We start from the raw sequence: 12038 nt of genomic DNA, 5'->3' as shown, positions 1-12038 counted from the left end.
TAAGGTCTAATGAATATACAATTTTTTTGTTGTTTTATAAATTAAAATTTAATGATTTTAATTAAATTTTAAAACTTGACAATAATTTTAATCTAATTTTTAAGATATGATATGTGACATAACAATTTTTAGACTTATTACTTATATAAATAAAAAATTTAGAAGAACATCTAAAATATCTCTTTTAATTGGTGGGTTATTTTTTTATGAAGTTTCTTATGGACTTGTGTCTAGGGGTGTGCATCGGTCGGTTCGGTCACCAAAACGAACCGAAACCGAATTAACCGAACCCGAAATGTTAGAAATTTTCAAAACCGAAACCGAACCGAACTATATTAAAACCGAACTGAAACCGAACCGAAATAATATTTCGGTTCGGTTATTTCGGTTAACCGAAATAACAAAATTTTATTAAAATTAATTATTAAAAAATAAAATAAATAACAAGAATTTTAATACTAATTAATAATTTAAGTACAATTTTAGGAGTTTTAGTAATTAAATTCTAAAAAAATTACAAAATTACTTTATTTTTTTAAAAAAATTACAAAAATAACACAATTAATATATATAATTTGGTTATTTCGGTCGGTTCGGTTAATTCGGAAATTCCATAGCCAAAACCGAACCGAACCGAATTAACCAAACTTTTTAAAAATAAAAACCGAAACCGAACCGAATTAACCAATAACCAAACCAAATTAAAATTTCGGTTTGGTTCGGTCGGTTAATTCGGTTTGAACCGAATACTGCACACCCCTACTTGTGTCGCATTCTTGTAGAAAGAGCAGCCCTGGATGATTCATTCACTAATGTTAATTGGACATTTGATTTATGTCATCTTATATTTATAGGTATCTTTTTATTTTATTTTTATTAAAATTAAAATCATTGAAACAGTTAATATAAGATTGAAATTACCAAATAATATTACTAGCTGAGTCACGCACTAAGTTGTTTTCTTTAAAACGGTCCGCGGTTCTGCTTTTCTAGTGCTAGCACAAATAAAATAGCCTCTTTTCGGGTGATCGTTGCATTGTGCTAATCAGCCTATTGCAATCAGTCATATTGCTAAAAAATTCTGCTTTCCTTTTAAATCATAGGATTTAGGAAAATATGTTTGTAGAATGAGGAAGCCGAAACTGTATACAAAAGAATAGTAATAAAAGAGTAATAATGAAATGATGGGAGTAAAATAATTATTCGTTTTCAAAAATTAACAATAATTGAAATTGTTATTATTTAATTTTATTTAAATTGAAATTGAAATTCATTTTTAATTTATATTTTAGTTTAACTTTTTCACTAATTTATTTTATATTAGTCATTATTATAATAAATAAAATTTATTGATGGGTCACATTACAAGTTACGTATAAAACACGTAAAGTAATACTAGCATTACAAAATAACTCAATTCCTAATTCAGTTAAAAATATATATACACTACAAATTCAATGAGCAGAACAAATTTATGTAATTATAATAAAACAGGCGAAAGAACCTTTAAACAAGATTATATAAAATCTTACAATTAGGGTCATTTTTTCATTTTCTTTTCAAATGAAAAGATTTAAGTAGCAATTTATTCCCTTAACTTGTAATCAATAGACAATTAACATATAAATTAATTTTGTGGGCAAATCAGTCATGAATTTGGTAACTATGGGTAGTTAATCCCATTTCGGCAAATTAGCTTACAAATTGAGGGAGCAAATTGCTAATTTAGGAGACAATTAATTTATAAGTTCGTGACTGATTTATCTATAAAATTAACTTATACGTTAATGATTATTATTTACAAGTTGAAGGGGCAAATTGTTACTTAAATCCGAGGAAAAATAGAGCGTTTCCTTTCTATTTGTACCAAAGGGATGGAAACCACGGTAAAAGGTACAAAATTTAACCATCTGACGAAACGACCCCGTTTGCCTGACTCACTCCGACTCGCACAGAGTTTGGTTAAGCGTTAAAAGATACACGTGCCACTCCCAGCCCACACCCACACTCACCGGAGATAGCATTTTGCCTTTCTCCGATAAGCGAAACACACCTCTAAACCCTAATTTAAAACCCTAAAATCCTAAAATCACTCGTGCGCGCGCATTCAACACCTATCCAAATTAACAATGACACTAGAAATCGAAGCTCGAGAGTAAGTTTATTTTCCCTTTTCAATTTCAATTTCTTGTTTCCACATTTCTGAGAAATTGTGGTTTTTGTTTGAAACAGTGTAATAAAGATTGTTCTCCAGTTCTGCAAAGAGAATTCGCTTCACCAAACGTTTCAAACATTGCAGAACGAATGCCAGGTGTCGCTAAACACAGTAGATAGCATTGAAACATTTGTCGCTGATGTTAACAGTGGACGGTGGGACGCTGTTTTGCCTCAAGTTTCTCAGCTTAAACTTCCAAGAAATAAATTAGAGGATTTATATGAGCAGGTCTGTACCTAGGGTTTTCATTTATTTATAATAATTGATTTTTGTTGACAAAGTTTATGTATTTGATTGTTATAAAATTGTTTTAGATTGTGTTAGAAATGATAGAGCTTCGAGAATTAGATACCGCTCGTGCAATTTTAAGACAAACTCAGGCAATGGGTGTCATGAAGCAGGAGCAACCTGAGAGATACTTGCGACTTGAACATCTTCTAGTTAGGACGTATTTTGATCCAAATGAGGTTAGGAAATTGCATTCTTCTTAGTTTTGGCTGCTGCATTTGTATTGTCTTATTCGATAAATAGTAATTTGATAATGTTTAAAAATTATGATCACAGGCTTATCAAGAATCAACCAAGGACAAACGCCGTGCACAGATTGCCCAAGGTTTTTCTTGTTTTTATTTATTTTGTTTTTTCATTTGGTCGTTTATCTACTCTTAATTTGTATCTTATGTTTCTTACTGGACAATGTGTTCCTTGTGGGGCTGTAAGCCAAGCTGCTCCTTAGTTACTCAGATTTTGACTTGAATTTTTTTTGTTTGACTTCGTTTATTGAACTTAACAAATGAAACTATAGTTTAGTTGTAAGCTCATCTCATAAACAAAGCAGGCTTGAGTTTAGAGTTTAGTGATGTTCGATTTAGTTGAGCTTGCAAGCTCTATTGAGATCTAGAATTTGGAAGTTGCCTTGTTTTAAAACTCATAAATTGGGTCATTTAGTTAGTTTATAACCTAACCCGTTTAAAAACTCATGATTTGTATGCACAAATCTCAATTGCTAGTGAGAAAAGAAAATAATAATCATTCTTTTGTTCGAAGGCATTCCCCTCTTTGATTCTAACTTATTTTAGATATACATCCACTAATTTAATCTCGAGCTAATTATTAATTTGTTAAGGCCTAATGTCTTAAAAAACCCCGACCTTTTAGCCCCTTTTCAATCATACCATGACGTTGAAAATTTGTCAATTTTACCCTATTTTGCATTTTTGTGTTTCAATTGTACCCTGAAAAATTAAATTAACGTCTTTTGCGCTTGGAAGTTTGTTTAAAACATTCTCCATGTCTCGCATATATTGATTGTATATTTTTAAAATTTATTTAAATTTAGTTAAATTAATTAAGAATTTAAATTAGTGTTAATTTGATTATGGTTTTTAGTTAGTTTTTAAAAATAAAGGACTTATTTATACTTTTTTGAATAAAAAAGAATTTAATTTCATGTTTAGACTTAATTAATTGAATGATTTCATCATTTAAGTAAAAAAATTAACAAAAATTAAAATATTGGGGTACAATTGAAAACGGAAAATTCAAAAGTGGGTAAAATTGACAAATTTTCAACGTCGGGGTGGAATTGAAAAAAAGTTTAAAGGTGAGGGGTTTTTGAGTGATTAGGCCATTTGTTAATTATAAGTATTTCTAGTTATTTTAAGTTTTTCTACATTCACTGTGAGTTTATTTGAAGTTGAAATCGAGTTTAGTATGTTTATTTGCATTTTCAAAAAAAATTTAAGATTCGAATTTAAGTCACAAGTTTGAGTCAAATTTGAATTTGTCTGACTTAAATATGATAGCCGAGTAAAGTATCAGTCAAATCGATTCAGGCTCAAGCTCATTAGCCGTTATATTCAAATTTACACCAAGTTTGAGTTTAAAATATTTGAGTTCAAGCTTGGTTTTTTGAAACGTTAAAATTTAAACGAGTCAAGTCTAAGGAATTAAGTATTCAGTTTGCCTCAGTTCAGTTATAACCCTAGTTTCTTCCTTCATATTTAAAGGTCCTTTCACTATCTTTTATTTTTTTTTTATCTTTTGAAATAGAATTTTTGTTATTTTCTCTCATTAGCCACTTGATTATTAGAATATCTATATCATCTTCTCCCTTATTGTTTCTTCAAAGCTTGGAATGCCAAGAACAAACTAGTGTTGCTAAATGCGCAGCACAATTGGATTGTTGCTGATTATTGTTTTTCATTACTTTGGTTACATTTTATATTTTGATCCACTATACCACTGTTGTCCATACTCCATAGCCATGTGGTTACTCTCTTTGGTTAAAAGAAATTATTTGATCTCTTTTAGATATCCAAAGTTTCAAGCTGCTAGTAACTTTTTAGGGATGTTTGTTGCGGTATTTTTTTTATATTTTTTTAACTTTCTTCTTTGCTTTTTTGAGAGAAAGAGAAGGAATTTATTTTGGAAAAGTAATTGCTCTACTTGTGCTTTTCCATAATGACAAGTCAGTTTTTAAAAGGGTTGTTCTAAAAGCAGTTCTCAATTTTGAAGAAATTTTAGGGAGAATAATAAACATACGGAAGGAAAGGGAGAATAAAGGAAATGGGTTAGGCAGCATTTTGAACTATGTCTCCAGACTCTAGCTAAACTCTAATGATGTTTTGAATTGAGACTTTCCCATTTTTTGGAAGGAAGCTTAAGATTTATGGTTGAAGAGAAGTGGTGAGAGAAGGAAGCATGGTTGGAAGTCTTCTTCTCCAATGTTTCTTAGGTCATTTGTAGTTCGTTTTCAGTTGGAGTCCAGCCTTTTTTGTAATCACAAGTACGGAAGGAACCTTGAATGAATCACATGCATGTTACAAGAATAGGCTGGCGTCAAATAAACATCTTAAAAAAGGGTTGAAAATTGCGTCTTTATATTCAAAGTATTTTCTGCTTTGTCTGCAGTTGTGTTTTGAACTTATATTTTCATTTTTCTAGAAAGTGATATGTTCTTTTTACCTTTTATGCCTTCAGCTATTGCTGCAGAAGTTAATGTAGTTCCGCCTTCACGATTAATGGCTTTAATTGGTCAATCTTTAAAGTGGCAGCAACACCAAGGTAAGTTTCTGGAAACGAATCAAGAAGCTTCATTAATCTCAAGTTTTTGACCATCTGTATGCTATGCATCTTTCATGTGTATGGGTATAAAATCAGATACTTCCGGTTGTTTATAAGATGCTTTTTTCTTAAGTCTTGGTATGTGATAATATTATTTTCAGCAAACTTTTGTTTTTATTTATTTCTTTTGTGATGCTCAACTTGGTATTGCCTTCCTGCTTCCTGCTTTGGGAAATGAACAAGAAAAGGAAAGCATGGGTGGGTAGGTTTTGGTGGATGAGAATGGATTTCCTTCCATCCACCTCTTGTGAAGCAATACGTTTTGATGAAGCATTTTTTTGGTTCTTTCAGGATTGCTTCCACCAGGAACACAGTTTGACTTATTTCGAGGAACAGCTGCTATGAAACAAGATGTAGATGATATGTACCCCACAACTCTTGCCCACACCATCAAGGTTGGTTTGCATATATATATGAATTGATTTTATATATCATTTGTTGACTATTTATGCATGACTTACATGCGAACTGACCACTTTAGCTTTGTTATGTTGGATGGACTGCTCGGTTGCTGTCTTTGAATTATTTTGAAACAGACCCATATATTGATAAAACCACTGACAATTTCTAAGCCATCTCTCCTGTATCCATCTCTCCTTTATTGGAAGCTGGGTTTTAATCAGGAGAGCTATCAGCTTCGGGAAATTTTGAATCAAAACCATTTATTGATTACAAGACTCGGGCCAGTTTGAATTGCTGTGGGGCACTCTTTTTGGAAAAAAATATGGTTTGCCATACTTATCGCCGAAAGTGGAATCCAAAAAGGAGCTCCAGAAAAATAAATAAATAACCAAAAGCTGATCGGAGAAAGCAATAAACTGGGTCTTAAAGTGCCTGCCATGTTAGATTTATAGCAACTTAGGACTTGCATCTGTTACCCATGACTATTTATGCATGACATACATGCGAACTGACTACTTCAGCATTATTTGAGCCCGGCCTTACTGTCTTCACTTTAAGCAATTATTCGAATTTAGATTGAGGTTGAATCCATTTGTTCTCATTTAATTTTGGCCCTTAGTTAGTATACCAGTCTCCGTAGCAAATGTCTTTGAAAGAGGAAATGGAGAACGGAAGCAATCTAATCTTTTACCAGAATAAATATGTGTTCCTTTTTGGTAATGTTTTTTTTCCAAGCAACCTGCTTCTGGCCAGAGTTTATATAGTTCAATCAAACAGACAAAAGCTTTTTGAATCATACGCTAATTATATGAACAATAAAAGGGTAAATAGAAATATTTGAATTGGACGTATAATTCGTATTTGTAACTTGATCTAACTGTATTTTCCTTTACTGGTTTGCCATGTAGATAGTCTACTTGTGCACCATTCTGAATTCCTTATAATGACCGGGCATTTGTTTTTCTGCAGTTTGGAACTAAAAGTCATGCAGAATGTGCTCGGTTCTCACCAGATGGGCAGTTCCTTGTCTCATGTTCTGTTGATGGATTTATTGAGGTATCATTTTGGGAAGTTTTTCTCATCAACTAGAACTTTGTGTATGAATGTTTTATGCTTTTTCTTGATTATCGCCAGGTTTGGGATTACCTAAGTGGAAAGATTAAAAAAGATCTTCAGTACCAGGCTGATGTAAGTCTCTTTTGTGTTGTTTCATTCAGTCTTCTTTTTACATGTGAAACTTATTCTAGAAGTAACAATAAAATCTTGTGTTTAAATTGTAATAGGCTGAGTTCTAATGCACTGACCTTTAATTTTTTACCTCAATACCAGCCATCACTACACATATATCCAATACCATAGAAATATAAGCTGGAGATAGGCTTCTAATGTTCATCACCCCACAGTAGATCATGCCAAATTATATCTTGTCATGCTCCTTTTAGAACTGTAACTGATCTTTCAAGGAAAACATTACATCAGCATGTGCTATCACTCCAATGCTTAGGATTATATTCATCTTCTCTTACTACAACCATATTTTGAAGCCCCTTATATCATTCTAGTGCTCCATTGATCTCTTTTTGTAATTGTTTCTGCCACCTAAACAATTGTTGTTTCTTAAGGTGATACTTCTGATCTGACATAAGCATATTTCTTCATTCTCAATTTACGGCAGATGCATCATGGATGCTAGTATGCAGGCTATCCTGAGCAGCTTTCTACTATCTTGTGTATTGCTAATAATGAACATGCTTTACCAGGAAACTTTTATGATGCACGATGATCCAGTCCTATGTGTTGATTTTAGTCGTGATTCCGAGATGATTGCATCTGGTTCCCAAGATGGAAAGATCAAAGTAAGTCTAGTTTTTTGCTTGGAGTTATGCTACGGTTATATAATTTATTCTTTTTCATTCAATTAGTTAATAGCTGTTCCTGTTTTTTTTTTCATGCGAGTATGTAAGCATCATTAAATATTCGTATGACCTTGTTCCAATCCAATCGATTAATCATCATGCTTGCAACTTATGTTAAATTTTTGTTTTTGGGAAGCTATGCAACTGTTATAGATTACAGATTATATTTCTTTTATAGATTAAAAGTCGTGAAAGGATAAAAGAGGAGATAGATCTGATCTGATGCTTGGAACTTTATCTTGAAATGTATATAACTTTATTTCAGGTTTGGCGGATAAGGACCGGTCAATGCTTACGTCGATTGGAACGTGCACATGGTCAGGGAGTCACTAGTGTTGCATTTTCTCGTGATGGAAGTCAGCTGCTAAGTACATCCTTTGACAGTACTGCCAGGTTAGTTGATTAGTCTTTTCTGTGGCTGTAACATATATTTTTTCATCTGTCCCACTGGTTTATAATTCATGTCTGGTACCATGACTATGGTGTAGCACATTAGGCTGTCATTAAGTTGAGTCTTGGTGAAAATAGTTTCAGGCCTTGCAACTCTGAAATCCTAAAATTGAGCTTGAGCTCAACCGAAGTTATATTTTTACAGCTTCAGTTTTCACTCTATAAAGCTCAAAGTGAGCTTGACCCAATCCCTTGAATAAAAGAATTTGACAAACAAAATAATAAGCTGTAGGATTTATTGAACTCGAGTAGTATATATATTTAATTATAAAAAAGAAAATCTATAAAAATAGTGAAAGATAGATTAGGTTGAATTGAGTATTATGGAGCTCAAACTTGACTCACAATCTACTTGAGAAGCTGGAGTTCAACTCGATTACAATTGAGACTTTTTCATGTCCATTTTGAGTAGTTCAAAAGTTGGCTTAGCTCATTAAACCTCTACTATGCCCCTATATTATTGTAATATTGTCACTGGATTGCTATCTTTGTTGATAACTGTAGTTTTCTGTGTATCCTGTAGAATACATGGCCTTAAATCTGGGAAGTTGTTGAAAGAATTTCGTGGTCATACATCTTATGTGAATGATGCCATCTTTACTAGTGATGGAACTCGTATAATTACTGCCTCTAGTGATTGTACTGTGAAGGTAAGTTGCATGATAAGAGCTGGCCTTATAATTGATGCTTCTTTTCCCCTTTTGCATAACAGATCCCGATTTTTCTTCCATAGGTTTGGGATGTGAAGAGCACAGAATGTATACACACTTTTAGGCCTCCGCCACCATTGAGGGTAATTTTAATGTGCATTCTTATGAGATTTGATCATTTCAGCAATTAAACTGTATTATACTATTATCTAGTGTGTGGTATTCTGTTCTCGTCTTTGCTTATGGCTGATTATTTGCTATTTGAATTGTTAGGGTGGTGATGCTTCTGTTAATTCTATTCATATTTTCCCGAAAAACACGGATCACATAGTTGTTTGTAATAGGACATCAGCTGTATGCGTCATGACACTGCAAGGACAGGTAGTTTCGCAACTGAAAAAAACATTGTATTCCACTCTGTTGTGCATTTCTTCTTTGAGGATATTACTGGCATTAAGATTTCTGCAAATTCAAGGAAATATTCTTAGGCTAGAGAGGTTTGATTCTTGGTTAATTTTTGCTTTAAAACAATTTAATGCAGGTTGTAAAGAGCTTTTCATCTGGTAAAAGAGAAGGTGGAGATTTTCTTTCGGCATGTGTATCACCTAAAGGCGAATGGATATATTGCGTTGGCGAAGACTGGTATTCCTTTAATTCTGTGTTAATTTGATTTATGTATAGTTAGATAGCATCATGATGTCGGAGGACGTTGGATCTCATTCTTATGTGTCCTAGTCCTTGTATGGATTTGTGATATTTAACTCGAATGAATTTGTTCTCACCGTAACTGCTGAAAAATGTTATTTTTTAACGATTTTCTATTGTAAAACTAAGGGTTTAACACTGTTCTTTTGTGACATCTTTGGCCCTGCTTTGAGATGTACTAATTTGTTTTTCTTTCTGCAGTTATGTTTATTGCTTCAGTCACCATTCTGGGAAACTAGAGCATCTGATGAAGGTAAGTGAATGGGCGTTATCGAATAATCCGGCTTTTGTGCTGTTCTATCTCTTCCATTTGTCATCTGAGTGACTAACTAGTCTCCAATTTTTTCACTGATTGTCACTGGAATCGTACTCCATGAGGTTTAGAAATTTCATCAGTATTATCGAGAAACCTGACCTGCATTTAGCAACTCTTGTTTCAACTAGGAGGGAAAAGATGGATAAAACATGATAAATTAATAGTTGCTTTAAACCATTTGCCTATCCTTTGTCGCATAGATCATAACGTTATGTTTGACTTCATGCATGTTATTAATTCTTCTGCGTGTGCAGGTTCACGAGAAGGAAGTAATTGGTATGACTCATCATCCCCATAGGAATCTCATTGCTACATACGGTGCAGACTGCACATTGAAACTATGGAAGCCCTAGATTTCCATTGTATTTATTGTTTTCTAATTTATAATGCAAGATGACTTTTTTCTATATCGCTGTTGTTCTTTTGCTGACATTTAAAAAAGAAAACTTCCTTGCGGATTTAAAATGGTAAGTATGATATCATTTCTCTACTGGAGTACCGGATTGTGTTTGTGCCCTTCCTAACTAAACAGGGTCATTCAACCTAACCAAGTAAAGTAGGCATTGGAAATAATTGATCCAGTTTTCTGTATAGATAAGATATGAATTTAAAAAGAAAATCATTTTCTTGTATTTCTCTATAACTGTCATACTTGTCGGTTGCCGGATAGAGGATTCCACACAGGTTTGCTGCAATTGGTTAGGCGTGATAGCCACTGTGTGGGCATGAAGGTTGGCGTGCATTCAGAATTAGATATGCTCTTAGTCTCTTAGCTATCTTACCTTGTCCCCAGGGGTTGGATGTATTTTTGAGCCGTCCTTTGCTTTAAACAAAAGTACTTCATCACAATATCAGCATTTTGTCTTTCTAGCAAATAATAAATTTGGGATGGTATGGTTTTTAGGGATGCAATAGATGACTGGTGTTTGTTCTAAGATTTGAGTGCATGAAATAGAAGCTACAGGCCTTCCGAGATGCTCTACTGTGGATTTATGAGATGATTTTCTTTAGAATGCAGATGCAAAGAATGTTGTTGCTGTTATTAATAGAAAGGCCTAATCAACCAGCGTTCAAGCCTTGTGAATGCAGAAAATTCCCACGTGCGCGATGCCGGTCGGATCAGGAATAATCAAGGTGAAACCCTGGAAACCGGATGGGCAACTAAAAAGAAAAATAGAAAGGCCAAATCATTCAAAAATGCTTCACTTTTTTTTAATTATTTTCATTTATAACATCACCTTTTAACAATTCCATTTTAGCCCCTTTTTTTTATCCAAATTGAAGTTCATAAAAGTTAAAATAAACCTTTCATATTGCTTTTATTTTTGAAATTTATTATAATAAAAATGCAAATTGAAACAATATGAATTAATATAAACGAAATATGAACTTTTTTTTACTCCAATTTGGACAAATGGCTATAATTGAAAGTGAAAATTGGAAAATGGATTAAAATTGAAGATTTTGAAAGGTGAGGTTATTAACGAAAAAATTAAAAAGATTAGATATTTTTGAGTGATTAAATCTAATAGAAATTCTACATGTGCTTAATGCTGCTTTTATTATTTTGGACTGTTAATTGATGTTATTATTGGTTGGCAAGCTAACTAGGTCGCTCATTATTTCCATCAAAAAAAAATCACTCATATTATTGCTACTCCAACTTGTTATAATGCTAAGTGCTCATTGCTTGTTCAGTGCATCAGATTTTGTTTGTAATTTACTTTCCATTGATTTGCTTTAAATAAAGAAAAAGTATATTGGAGCATTTAATTTGTAAATGAATCTAATGCGGCACAATATAAAGGATGACTTTGCATTATGGAAAATTTTATTTACATTTGGTGTACATTAAATGACACTCCATTTGTTCCATGCTTATGGAATTCTTTTGACACTTTTTGAGTTGCATATGCATTATAATAAATGTTATTAATGGAGCATACTAATTTAATAAAGTTCCTAAAATAGCTCTTACACTTTTTTTGAGAGTAAAAGAGATGTATTAAACCAAATCATCGGATGTTACATGCGTAGGAAAAGTAGAAAATTTGTAAGACCATTCATGGGACCTGACAAAGGACGAGCAACCCGAACAAGTGAATGCACCAGCTTTGTTTATAGATGGTCTTATAAACATAAAAGATAAATTATGAAACTGTCTAGACAATGAAATATAATTATTAATAAAAATATCGACGCCTTGTTTGATTGGTTGCTTAATATCGGCAATAATCTTAAGCGTGTTCGACCCCATC

At 32.7% G+C, this 12038-nt stretch overlaps 1 protein-coding gene across 1 annotated transcript; it reads left to right on the top strand.

Moving 5' to 3' along the window:
* The first annotated feature begins 1989 nt into the window (after positions 1-1989).
* Positions 1990-10270, top strand: LOC126653586 (suppressor of mec-8 and unc-52 protein homolog 1). Its single transcript, XM_050347511.2, has 16 exons — positions 1990-2155; positions 2233-2443; positions 2530-2682; positions 2780-2828; positions 5198-5281; positions 5633-5736; positions 6713-6799; positions 6878-6931; positions 7504-7599; positions 7925-8052; positions 8633-8759; positions 8843-8902; positions 9033-9140; positions 9301-9401; positions 9666-9717; positions 10035-10270. The coding sequence occupies exons 1-16, from the start codon at positions 2130-2132 to the stop codon at positions 10131-10133; spliced, it is 1539 nt and encodes a 512-aa protein (XP_050203468.1). The 5' UTR covers positions 1990-2129; the 3' UTR covers positions 10134-10270.
* Positions 10271-12038: the final 1768 nt, after the last annotated feature.

Source organism: Mercurialis annua, linkage group LG6, assembly GCF_937616625.2.
Source record: "Mercurialis annua linkage group LG6, ddMerAnnu1.2, whole genome shotgun sequence".
NCBI classification, from domain to species: Eukaryota; Viridiplantae; Streptophyta; class Magnoliopsida; order Malpighiales; family Euphorbiaceae; genus Mercurialis; species Mercurialis annua.
Note: the sequence above shows the minus strand (reverse complement) of the source record. Positions and strands in the feature narration are given on the sequence as shown.